This window comes from Poecile atricapillus, chromosome 3, assembly GCF_030490865.1.
Source record: "Poecile atricapillus isolate bPoeAtr1 chromosome 3, bPoeAtr1.hap1, whole genome shotgun sequence".
Lineage (NCBI taxonomy): Eukaryota > Metazoa > Chordata > Aves > Passeriformes > Paridae > Poecile > Poecile atricapillus.
The window spans coordinates 1,666,769-1,680,101 of record NC_081251.1 but is presented as its reverse complement, the minus strand read 5'-3'; the positions used below and the strand labels follow the sequence as shown (position 1 = coordinate 1,680,101).

The 13,333-nt window shown below is 45.9% G+C and overlaps 1 protein-coding gene across 1 annotated transcript in view; it reads right to left on the bottom strand.

Moving 5' to 3' along the window:
* LOC131576932 (L-gulonolactone oxidase-like) overlaps positions 1 to 12,614 on the bottom strand; it is a 39,411-nt gene extending 26,797 nt beyond the window's left edge. The window contains exons 1-4 of the mRNA XM_058834082.1: positions 12,461 to 12,614; positions 7,124 to 7,225; positions 2,539 to 2,664; positions 225 to 319 (exon numbers count right to left, since the gene is read on the bottom strand). Of these exons, the coding sequence (XP_058690065.1) occupies positions 225 to 319; positions 2,539 to 2,664; positions 7,124 to 7,225; positions 12,461 to 12,463 (326 nt within the window). The 5' untranslated portion in view covers positions 12,464 to 12,614. The remainder of the gene's footprint in view (positions 1 to 224; positions 320 to 2,538; positions 2,665 to 7,123; positions 7,226 to 12,460) is intronic.
* Between the last annotated feature and the right edge of the window lie 719 nt (positions 12,615 to 13,333).

Sequence of the window (13,333 nt, the reverse complement as noted above, 5' to 3'; positions counted from 1 at the left end):
TCCTGGTTATTCCCATTATTCCGGGTGTTATTCCCATTGTTATTCCCATTGTTATTCCCATTGTTGTTATTCCCGTTGTTATTCCCATTGTTATTCCCGTTGTTGTTATTCCCGTTGTTGTTATTCCCATTGTTGTTATTCCCGTTGTTGTTATTCCCGCTGTTCCCATTGTTGTTATTCCCGTTGTTGTTATTCCCGTTGTTGTTATTCCCGTCGGCTCTCACTTGGCCAGGGCCATCCCGTGTTTGTCCAGCTCCAGGTTCAGCTCCGAGAGCAGAATTCCGGCCTCCACCTTCACCTGCAGCTTCTCCTTGTCCACCTGGAACAGAGAATTCCCAAAAAATCCCGGAACGTTCCCAAAAAAATCCCCAAAGAAACAATTCCCAAAAAATTCCAAAAAACCCCGTCCCAAAATCCAAGAATATTCCCAAAAAAATACTCAAAAAATTCCCAAAAAAAACCCCTCAAACCCTTCCCAAAATCCTGGAATATTAAAAAAAAAAAATCCCTAAAAACCTTCCCAAAATCCCAGAATATTCCCAGAAAAATTCCCAAAAAATTCCCAAAAAACCCTTCCCAAAATTCAGGAATATTCCCAAAAAATCCCCCCCAAAAATTCCCCAAAAACCCTTCCCAAACCCTGGAATATTCCCAAAAAATTCCCAAAAAATTCCCAAAACCCTTCCCAAAATCCCAGAATATTCCCAAAAAATTCCCAAAAAACCCTTCCCAAAACCCTGGAATATTCCAAAAAAATTCCAAAAAAAATTTCCCAAAAAAACCTTCCCAAAATCCCAGAAAATTCCCCAAAAAAATCCCCCAAAAATTCCCAAGAATTCCCAAAAAACCCTTCCCAAAATCCCAGAATATTCCTAAAAAATTCCCCAAAAATTCCTAAAAAATGTGGGAACATTCCCAAAAAATTCCCAAAAAACCCCTCAAACCCTTCCCAAAACCCCGGAATATTCCCAAAAAATTCCCCGAAAAAAACCCCTCAAACCCTTCCCCAAATCCCCGAATGTTCCAAAATTAATTCCCAAAAATTTCCCAAAAAACCCTTCCCAAAATCCTGGAATATTCCCAAAAAATTCCCAAAAAACCCTTCTCAAAATTCAGGAATATTCCCAAAAAATTCCCCCAAAAATTCCCAAAAAACCCCTCAAACACTTTTCAAAATCCTGGAATATTCCCAAAAAACTCCCAAAAAAATTTCCAAAAAGCCCTTCCCAAAATCCCAGAATATTCCCAAAAAATTCCCAAAAAATTTCCAAAAAACTCTTCCCAAAATCCTGGACTATTCCCAAAAAATTGCCAAAAAAAACCCTCAAACCCTTCCCAAAATCCCGGCACGTTCCTAAAAAATTCCCAAAAAATTCCTAAAAAACCCTTCCCCAAAAACCCTTCCCAAAATCCCAGAATATTCCCAAAAAATTCCTCAAATCCCAGAATATTAAAAAAAAATTCCGCCCAAAAAACCCCTCAAACACTTCAAAAAATCCCAGAATATTCCCAAAATATTCCCAAAAATCCTGGAAAATGAAAAAATAAATTCCCAAAAAAATCCCAAAAAACCCCCCCTCAAAGTCTTCCCCAAATCCTGGAATATTCCAAAAAAATTCCCAAAAAATTCCTAAAAACCCCTCAAACCCTTCCCAAAACCCCAGAATATTCCCAAAACATTCCCAAAAAACCCCTCAAACCCTTCCTGAAATCCCAGAATATTCCAAAAAAATTCCCCAAAAATTCCCCAAAAAATCTCAAACCCTTGCAAAAATCCCAGAATATTAAAAAAAAAATCCCAAAAAATTCCCCAAAAAACCCCTCAAATCCTTCCCAAAATTCTGGAAAGTTCCCAAAAAAATCCCAAGAAAATTCCCAAAAACCCTTCCGAAAAAACCCCTCAAACCCTTCCCAAAATCTTGAAATACTCCCCAAAAAATCCCAAAAAAGTCCCAAAAAACCCTTCCCAAAATCCCGGAATATTCCCAAAAAATTCCCAAAAATTTCCCAAAATCCCAGAATATTCCCAAAAAGTTCCCAAAAAATTCCCAAAGAACCCCTCAAACCCTTCCCAAAATCCCGGAATATTCCCAAAAAGTTCCCAAAAAATTCCCAAAGAACCCCTCAAACCCTTCCCAAAATCCCGGAATATTCCCAAAAAAATCCCAAAAAATTCCCAAAAAAAAATCAAAAAAACCCCTTCCAAAAACCCCAGAATATTCCCAAAAAAATCCCAAAAATTCCCAGAAACCCCTCAAACCCTTCCCAAAATCCCGGAATATTCCCGAAAAAATTCCCAAAAAACCTTCCCAAAATCCCAGAATATTCCAAAAAAATTCCCAAAAAATTCCCAAAAAAACCCCTCAAACCCTTCCCAAACCCCCCGAATATTCCCAAAATTCCTCCCTCCTCCGCTCTGGGAGGGGGAAAATTCCCGGGAAAAGTCAGCTCGGGGATTTTTCCGTGTGGAGCAGCCATTCCCGTGTGGATTCCCGGGATTTTCCGGGTGTTTTTTCCCGGGAATGCGGCGTTTCCCACCTGCAGGACGCGGTTGAGTTTTCCCATGTGGATGAGGAAATCCTGGGAACAGGCGATGTCCGAGGGGGAGTGACCCCCCCCCAGCACCTTCACCCTCTTCTGCCGCCGGCGCGCCAGGTCCAGGATCTGCCGGAACGGGAAACAACACCCGGAATGGGCAACGGGAAAATCCATCCCAAAAAACCCCAGGAAATCCATCCCAGGATCTGCCAGAACGGGAAACAACACCTGGAATGGGCAACGGGAAAATCCATCCCAAAAAACAACACCCGGAATGGGCAATGGGAAAATCCATCCCAAAAAACAACACCCGGAATGGGCAACGGGAAAATCCATCCCAAAAAACAACACCGGGAATGGGCAACGGGAAAATCCATCCCAAAAAACCCCAGGAAATCCATCCCAGGATCTGCAGGAAAAACACTGGGAATGGGCATGGGAGAATCCATCCCAAAAAACACCGGGAATATCCCCAAAAACCAATCTATTAAAACTGGGAATGTCCTGGAAAAATCCATCCCAAAAAAAATGGGAATGGGCTGGAAAATCCATCCCCAAAAACACCGGGAATGGGCTGGAAAATCCATCCCCAAAAACACCGGGAATGTCCCAGAAAATCCATCCCAGGATCTGCTGGAAAAATACCGGGAATGGCCAAGGGAGAATCCACCCCTGAACACTGGGAATGGCCTGGAAAACCCATCCCTGGAATACCGGGAATGTGCTGGGAAATCCATCCCCAAAAACACCGGGAATGGGAGCAGGGAAAATCCATCCCTGGAATACCAGGAGTGGCCTGGAAAATCCACCCCAAATACTGGGAATGTCCTGGAAAACCCACCCAGAATCTATGGAAAAACAATGGGAATGGCCCGGAAAATCCATCCCCAAAAACACCGGGAATGGGAGCAGGGAAAATCCATCCCAAATGCTGGGAATGGGCACCAGGAGAATCCATCCCCAAAAACACCGGGAATGGACACCGGGAAAATCCATCACCAGGAACAGCGGGAATGGGCACTGGGAAAATCCATCCCAAAAAACAACACCGGGAATGGGCTGGGAAATCCATCCCAAAAAACACCGGGAATGGGCTGGGAAATCCATCCCAAAAAACACCGGGAATGGGCTGGGAAATCCATCCCAGGATCTGCCGGAATGGGAACAACACTGGGAATGGACACTGGGAAAATCCATCCCTGGAATACCGGGAATGGGAGCCGGGGAAGTCAATCCCCAAAACAACACCGGGAATGGGAGCCGGGAAAATCCATCCCAGAAAACAACACCGGGAATGGGCAACGGGAAAATCCATCCCAGAAAACAACACCGGGAATGGGCAACGGGAAAATCCATCCCAAAAAACAACACCGGGAATGGGAGCCGGGAAATCCATCCCAAAAAACACCGGGAATGGCCTGGGAAATCCATCCCAGGATCTGCCGGAACGGGAAACAACACCCGGAATGGGCAACGGGAATGGCCTGGAAAATCCATCCCAAAAACTGGGAATGGGCTGGGAAACCCACCCAGGATCTATGGAAAAACAATGGGAATGGGCTGGAAAATCCATCCCCAAAAACACCGGGAATGGTGCAGGAAAATCTATCCCTGGAATACCAGGAATAGGCTGGAAAATCCATCCTAAAAACTGGGAATGGGCTGGGAAATCCATCCCTGAACACTGGGAATGGGCACCAGGAAAACCCATCCCAGGATCTGCAGGAAAAACACTGGGAATGGGCATGGGAGAATCCATCCCAAAAAACACTGGGAATATCCCTAAAAACCAATCTATTAAAACTGGGAATGTCCTGGAAAAATCCATCCCAGAAACACCGGGAATGGGATGGAAAATCCATCCCAAAAACACCGGGAATGTCCCAGAAAATCCATCCCAGGATCTGCTGGAAAAATACCGGGAATGGCCAAGGGAGAATCCACCCCTGAACACTGGGAATGGCCTGGAAAACCCATCCCTGGAATACCGGGAATGTGCTGGGAAATCCATCCTAAAAACACCGGGAATGTGCTGGGAAATCCATCCCAAAAACACTGGGAATGGCCTGGAAAATCCACCCCAAATACTGGGAATGTCCTGGAAAACCCACCCAGAATCTATGGAAAAACACCGGGAATGGGCTGGAAAATCCATCCCCAAAAACACCGGGAATGGGAGCAGGGAAAATCCATCCCAAATGCTGGGAATGGGCACCGGGAGAATCCATCCCCAAAAACACCGGGAATGGACACCGGGAAAACCCATCCTTGGAACAGTGGGAATGGGCTGGGAAATCCATCCCAGGATCTGCTGGAAAAACACCGGGAATGGGGTGGGAAATCCATCCCTGAAACACCGGGAATGGCCCAGGAAAATCCATCCCTGAAACACTGGGAATGGCACAGGGAAATCCATCCCAAAAACTGGGAATGGGCACCGGGAGAATCCATCCCTGGAACAGTGGGAATGGGCACCAGGAAAACCCATCCCAAAAACCGGGAATGGGGTGGGAAATCCATCCCCAAAACCACCGGAAATATCCCTAAAAACCAATCTATAAACAGTGGGAATATCCTGGAAAATCCATCCCAGAAACATTGGGAATGGGCTGGAAAACTCAATCCATGAACACTGGGAATATCCTGGAAAAATCCATCCCAGAAACACCGGGAATGGGCTGGAAAAATCCATCCCAAATTCTGTTGCTTTCCCATCCCAGAATTCCCATTTCCCATCCCAGAATTCCCATTGTTTTTCTATCCCAGAATTCCCATTTTCCATCCCAGAATTCCCGCTGTTTTTCCATCCCAGAATTCCCGCTGTTTTTCCATCCCAGAATTCCCGCTGTTTTTCCATCCCAGAATTCCTGCTGTTTTTCCCGGCTGTGAATTCCCATTGCTGTTTCCCATCCCAGAATTCCCATTCTTTTCCATCCCAGAATTCCCGTTGCTGGTTTCCCATCCTGGAATTCTCGTTGCTGTTTGTTTTCCCAGCTCAGAATTCCCATTGTTTCCCAGCTCAGAATTCCCATTGTTTCCCATCTCAGAATTCCCATTGTTTCCCAGCTCAGAATTCCCATTGTTTTCCCATCCCAGAATTCCCATCTCTGCTGTTGTTTCCCATTGTTGTTTCCCGTTGTTTTTCCCATTGTTGTTTCCCGTTGTTTTTCCCATTGTTTTTCCCGTTGTTTTTCCCATTGTTTTTCCCGTTGTTTTTCCCCTTGTTTTTCCCATTATTTTTCCCATTATTTTTCCCATCGTTTTTCCCATTGTTTTTCCCATTATTTTTCCCATCGTTTTTCCCATTGTTTTTCCCATTATTTTTCCCATCGTTTTTCCCATTGTTTTTCCCATTGTTTTTCCCGTTGTTGTTTTTCCTGCTGTTGTTTCCCATTATTTTTCCCATTGTTTTTCCCACTGTTGTTGTTTTTCCTGTTGTTTTTCCCGTTGTTGTTTCCCTTTTTTCCCCCCTTGTTTTTCCCATTGTTTTTCCCATTGTTGTTTCCCTGTTGTTGTTTCCCATTGTTTTTCCCCTTGTTTTTCCCATTATTTTTCCCATTATTTTTCCCATTGTTTTTCCCACTGTTGTTTCCCTTTTTTTCCCCCTTGTTTTTCCCATTGTTATTTTTCCCGCTGTTGTTGTTTTCCCATTGCTGTTTATTCCCATTGTTTTTCCCATTGTTGTTATTCCCATTGTTTTTCCCACTGTTGTTTCCCTTTTTTTCCCCCCTTTTTTCCCCCCCTTTTTTCCCCCCCTTGTTTTTCCCATTGTTTTTCCCGTTGTTTTTCCCGTTGTTTTTCCCATTGTTTTTCCCATTGTTGTTTTTCCCATTGTTGTTTTTCCCATTGTTATTTTCCCATTGTTTTTCCCATTTTTTCCCCTTTTTTTTCCCATTGTTGTTATTCCCGTTGCTGTTGTTATTTTCCCCATTGTTATTCCCACTGTTGTTATTCCCATTGTTATTCCCGTTGTTGTTATTCCCGTTGTTGTTATTCCCATTGTTGTTATTCCCATTGTTGTTATTCCCAGTGTTGTTGTTATTCCCAGTGTTGTCATTCCTGCTGTTGTCATTCCCATTGTTGTTTTTCCTGTTGTTATTCCCGTTGTTATTCCCATTGCTGTTGTTATTCCCGTTGTTGTTATTCCCAGTGCTGTTGTTATTCCCAGTGCTGTTGTTATTCCCATTGTTGTTATTCCCATTGTTGTTATTCCCATTGTTGTTATTCCCATTGTTGTTATTCCCATTGTTGTTATTCCCATTGTTGTTATTCCCATTGTTGTTATTCCCATTGTTGTTATTCCCATTGTTGTTATTCCAGTTATTCCCGCTGTTGTTATTCCCAGTGCTGTTATTCCCGCTGTTCCCGTTATTCCCGTTGTTATTCCCGTTGTTGTTATTCCCAGTGCTGTTGTTATTCCCGTTGTTATTCCCATTGTTATTCCCGTTGTTATTCCCGGTGTTGTTATTCCCGTTGCTGTTGTTATTCCCATTCCCATTGTTGTTATTCCCACTGTTGTTATTCCTGTTGTTGTTGTTATTCCCGTTATTCCCATTGTTGTTGTTCCCATTCCCTTTGGCCGTACCTGTCTCAGCTCGTGCAGGGACCGTGGTCGGAAGAGCAGCTCGGGGCTGCAGCCGTAGGTGCGGGACCAGTTCCAGAACCGGAACCCGGATTCACCCTCCACCTGCGGGGGGAGATCCCCAGGGATCGGCTCCGGGGATCCGCAGGGGCCGGGATCCATCCCGAGGGATCGGGATCATTCCCAAGGGGATCCGGAGGGGCCGGGATCCATCCCGAGGGATCGGGATCATTCCCAAGGGGATCCGCAGGGGCCGGGATCCATCCCAAGGGATCGGGATCATTCCCAAGGGGATCCGCAGGGGCCGGGATCCATCCCAAGGGATCGGGATCATTCCCGGGAAATCTGGATCCCAGCCCGTGGTGACCATGGAGATCCGGAGGGGCTGGAATCCATCCCAAGGGAATTTGGATCGTCCCGAGGGGATCTGGAGGGGCTGGAGCTGATCCCAAATGGATCAGGATCATTCCCAAGGGAATCTGGATCCCAGCCCGTGGTGACCATGGAGATCCAGAGGGGCTGGAATCCATCCCAAGGGAATTGGGGATCATCTTGAGGGGATCCAGAGGGGCTGGAATGGATCCCAAGGGATTTGGGATCATTCCAAGGGAATCCAGAGGGGATGGAATCGATCCCAGTGGGATCAGGATCATCCCAAGGGGATCCAGAGGGGCTGGAATGGATCCCAAGGGATCGGGATTGTCCCAGGGAATCTGGCAGGGCTGGAGCCGATCCCGAGGGATCAGGATCATTCCCGGGAAATCTGGATCCCAGCTGGAATCCATCCCAAGGGAATTTTGGTCATTCCAAAGGGATCCAGAGGGGCTGGAATCGATCCCAGGGGGATCAGGATCATCCTGAGGGGATCCAGAGGGGCTGGAATCGATCCCAAGGGAATTGGGATTGTCCCGGGGAATCAGGCAGGGCTGGAGTCGACCCCAAGGGATTTGGGGTCATTCCAAGGGAATCCAGAGGGGTTGGAATCGATCCTAAGGGAATTGGGATCATCCCAAGGGGATCCGGAGGGGCTGGAATCCATCCCAAGGGATCGGGATCGTCCTGAGGGGATCCGGAGGGGCTGGAATCCATCCCAACGGATTTGGGATAATTCCAAGGGACTCCAGAGGGGATGGAATTGATCCCAGTGGGATCAGGATTATCCTGAGGGGATCCAGAGGGGCTGGAATCCATCCTGAGGGATCAGGATCATGCCGAGGGGATCCAGAGGGGCTGGAATCGATCCCAAGGGATTTGGATCATTCCGAGGGGATCCGGAGGGGCTGGAGCCGATGCCAAGGGATTTGGGATCATCCCGGGAAATCCAGATCCCATTCCGTGGCGATCAGGGAGATTTGGGAATCCAGAGGGGCTGGAGCCGATCCTGGGGGGGGAGCTGGGATCGATCCAGGAAATCGGGAGGGGCTGGAATCAATCCTGGCAGGATTGGGATCATCCCGGGGGGATCCAGAGGGGCTGGAGCCGATCCTGAGGGAATTGGGATCATCCCGGGAAATCCAGATCACATTCCGTGGGGATGAGGGAGATTTGGGATCTGGAGGGGCTGGAGCCGATCCCGATGGGATCGGGATCATCCCAGGGAATCTGGAGGGGCTGGAGTTGATCCCAAGGGAATTTGGGGTCATTCCAAGGAAATCCGGAGGGGCTGGAGCTGATCCCGGCCCAGGATCGGGATCTGGATCCCATTTCCCTCCCTTCCCTTCCCCCATTCCCACCTGGGATCCCAGGGATGGTTCCCAAATCCCTCCCAAATTCCCAAAATCCCCGAATTTCCAAATTTCCAAATTCCCAAAATCCCCAAATCCCCAAATCCCGAAATCCCCAAATCCCCAAAATCCCCAAAATCCCCATCCCAAATAATTCCTTCCCAAATTCCCAAATCCCTTTCCCTTCCCAAATTCATTTCCCAGATTCCCAAATTCCCAAATAAATCCCAAATTCCTGAATCCCCCAAATCCTTTCCCAATTTCCTTTCCCTTCCCAAAATCCCAAAATCCCCAAATCCCCAAATCCCCAAATTCCCTTTCCCTTCCCGAATTAATTTCCCAAATTCCTGAATTCCTTCCCCTTCCTGAATTCCCAAACTCCAAAATTCCCAATTTCCCTCCCCAAATCCCAAAATTCCTTTCCTTTCCCAATATTCCCAAATTCCTTTCCCCAAATTCCCTTCCCAAATTCCCCAAATCCCCAAATTCCATTCCCAGACTCCTGAATTCCCTCCCCAAATTCCCAAATTCCCAAATTCCCTTCCCAGTTTTCTTTCCCTTCCCTAAATCCCAAATTCCTTTCCCTTTCCAAATTCCCAAAATCCCAAACTCCCGAATTCCCTTCCCAAATTCCCAATTTCCTTTCCCTTCCCAAATTATTGCCCCAAATTCCCAAATTCCAGCCCCAATTTCCTTTCCCAGATTCCCAAATTCCCGCCCCAAATTCCTTCCCAAATTCCCAATTTCCTTTCCCTTCCCAAATTCCCAAATTCCTGAATTCCCAAAGTTCCTCCCCAAATTCCTTCCCAAATTCCCCATTTCCTTTCCCTTCCCAAATTCATTTCCCAGATTCCCAGATTCCCAAATAAATCCCAAATTCCTGAATCCCCCAAATCCTTTCCCAATTTCCTTTCCCAAAATCCCAAAATCCCCAAATCCCCAAATCCCCAAATTCCCTTTCCCTTCCCAAATTCATTTCCCAAATTCCTGAATTCCTTCCCCTTCCTGAATTCCCAAACTCCAAAATTCCCAATTTCCCTCCCCAAATCCCCAAATTCCTTTCCTTTCCCAAATTCCCAAATTCCCTCCCCAAATTCCCTTCCCAAATTCCCCAAATCCCCAAATTCCATTCCCAAACTCCTGAATTCCCTCCCCAAATTCCCAAATTCCCAAATTCCCTTCCCAGTTTTCTTTCCTTTCCCTAAATCCCAAATTCCTTTCCCTTCCCAAATTCCCAAAATCCCAAACTCCTGAATTCCCTTCCCAAATTCCCAATTTCCTTTCCCTTCCCAAATTATTGTCCCAAATTCCCAAATTCCAGCCCCAAATTCCTTCCCAAATTCCCAAATCCCTTTCCCTTCCCAAATTCATTTCCCAAATTCCTGAATTCCTTCCCCTTCCTGAATTCCCAAACTCCAAAATTCCCAAATTACCTCCCCAAATTCCTTCCCAAATTCCCAAATTTCCAAATTCCCAAATTCCTTTCCTTTCCCAAATTCCCAAATTCCATTCCCCAAATTCCCTTCCCAATTTCCCCAAATCCCCAAATCCCCAAATTCCCAAATTCCCTTTCCCTTCCCAAATTCCCAAAATCCCAAATTCCCAAATTCCCAAATTCCAAATTCCCAAATTTCCCTCCCAAAATCCTTTCCCAAATTCCTTTCCCTTCCCAAATTATTTTCCCAAATTCCTGCCCCAAATTCCCAAACGCTCCAAAATTCCCTTCCTGAATTCCTTTCCCAAATTCCCAAATTCCCAAATCCCCAAATCCCCGAATTCCCCTCCCAAAATCCTCTCCCAATTTCCTTTCCCAGATTCCCAAATCCCAAAATTCCCAAATCCCCAAATTCCCTCCCCAAATTCCTGAATTCCTTCCCAAATTCCCAAAATCCTTCCCCAATTTCCTTTCCCAAATTCCCAAAAATTCCCTTCCCAATTTCCTTTCCCTTCCAAAATTCCCCAATTCCCGAATTCCCAAAGAATTCCCAAATAATTCCCAAATAATTCCCAAAAAATTCCCAAAAAATTCCCAAAGAATTCCCAAAAAATTCCCAAAAAATTCCCCAAAAATTCCCAAAGAATTCCCAAAAAATTCCCAAATAATTCCCAAAGAATTCCCAAAAAATTCCCAAAGAATTCCCAAAGAATTCCCAAAAAATTCCCAAAGAATTCCAGCCCTCCCCCTCCCCCCCCTCCCTCCCCTCCCCCACCCCCCCCATCCCGGGCCGGGAATTTCGGGAAGAAATTCCAAAGATCCCAGAAAAAAAAACCGGGAATGAGGGTGGGGGAGGGGGGGGAGGGGCGGCCTCTTCCCAAATCCAAGAAAAACTCGGGATCCGAGCAGGAAAATCGGGAAAAAAAAACTCCAAAAGCACCAAAATCCCGGGAATTTTCAGCTGGATCGGGAAGGAAAATTCCCACCGAGGTTTCCTGGGAATTCTCGGGGTTTTTCCCGGGAATTTTTGGGGTTTTTTGGGAATTTTTGGGGTTTTTTTTGGGAATTTTTGGGGTTTTTTTTCCGGGAATTTTTGGGTTTTTTTCGGGAATTTTTGGATTTTTTTTCCCGGGAATTTTTGGGTTTTTTTTCCCTGGAATTTCCCGAATTTTTCCCAGGGAATTTTTGGATTTTTTTTCCCGGGGATTTTCCGATTTTTCCTGGGAATTTTTCCCCGGGAATTTTCCGATTTTTCCCAGGAATTTTTTGATTTTTTCCCGGGAATTTTTGGGGTTTTTTTCCCCGGAGATTTTTCCCCATTTTCCCCCGGGAATTTTCCGGATTTTTCCCCAGGAATTTTCCGATTTTTTTCCCGGGGAATTTTTAGATTTTTCCAGGAATTTTCCGATTTTTCCCAGAATATTTTTCATTTTTTTTCCGGGAATTTTTTGGATTTTTTTTTCCAGGGATTTTTCCCCATTTTCCCCCCGGAATTTTCAGATTTTTCCTGGGAATTTTTGGGTTTTTCTCGGGAAATTTTGGATTTTTTTCCCGGGGATTTCCCCCATTTTTCCCCGAGAATTTTTTTATTTTTTCTCGGGAATTTTTGGGATTATTTCCCGGGGAATTTTCCGGATTTTTCCCAGGGAAATTTTGGATTTTTTCCCCCGGGAATTTTCGGATTTTTCCTGGGAATTTTTGGGTTTTTCTCGGGAATTTTCGGGTTTTTTCCCGGGGATTTTTCAGATTTTTCCACAGGAATTTTTGGATTTTCCCCCCGGGAATTTCCCGGATTTTCCCAGGATTTTTAAAAATTTTTCCCAGGAATTTTTTTTATTTTTCCCTGGGAATTTTCAGATTTTTCCACAGGAATTTTTGGATTTTCCCCCCGGGATTTTTCGCATTTTTTCCCGGCATTTTTTGGATTATTTTCCCCAGGAATTTTCGGATTTTTCCTGGGAATTTTTCCCCATTTTCCCCCAGGAATGTTCCGATTTTTCCCGGAGAATTTCCCGGATTTTCCCCGGGGAATTTTCCCATTTTTCCAGGGAATTTTCCCATTTTTCCCCCAATTTTTTCCCTGCTCGGATTCCCAAATTTCTCCAGCATGGGGAGGAGGGGGGGGAGGGGAAGAAAACAAAAAAAAAACCGGGAAAAAATTCCCGCTTGGAATTTTCTCACCATCCCGGAGCCTCGCTGGGAATTCCCGGTTGGAATTTCGGGGCCGATCCCGCTGGATCCGAGCGCGCTCCCGGCTCGGGAATTCCTCGGGAATGGCGGAAAAACCGGGAAGAGCCTCGGGAATTCTTCCCTCGGGAATTGCGAAATTCCAGAGGGAGGAGGGGGCGGGGCGGGGCCGGGATTGGAGCCGGGAATTGCGGGAGGGAATTCCTGGAAAAATGGGGAAAATTCCAGAGATTTTGGGGATTTGGGCAGGGAATTCCTGGGAAAAATGGGGAAAAATTCCAGGGATTTTGGGATTTGGGGAGAGAATTCCTGAAAAAAAGGGGAAAAGAGGGAAAAATTCCAGGGATTTTGGGGATTCAAGCAGAGAATTCCTGGGAAAACCTGGAAAATGGGGGAAATTCCAGGGATTTTGGGGATTCGGGCAGGGAATTCCTGGGAAAAATGGGGAAATGGGGGAAAATCCCAAGGATTTTGGGATTTGGGGAAGGAATTCCTGGGAAAAAGGGGAAAAGAGGGAAAAATTCCAGGGATTTTGGGGGTTCGAGCAGAGAATTCCTGGGAAAAATGGAGAAAATTCAAGAGATTTTGGGGATTTGGGGCTGGAATTCCTGGAAAATGGGGAAAAATTCCCGGGATTTTGGGATTTGGGGAGAGAATTCCTGGAAAAAAGGGGAAAATGGCAGAAAATTCCAGAAATTTTGGGGGTTCAAGCAGAGAATTCCTGGGAAAACCTGGAAAATCCCTGGGAAAAAGGGAGAAAGAGGGAAAATATTCCCGAAATTTTGGAGATTTGGGCAGAGAATTCCTGGAAAAGAAGGAAAAAACTCCAGAGATTTTGGGGATTTGGGGTGAGAATTCCTGATAAAA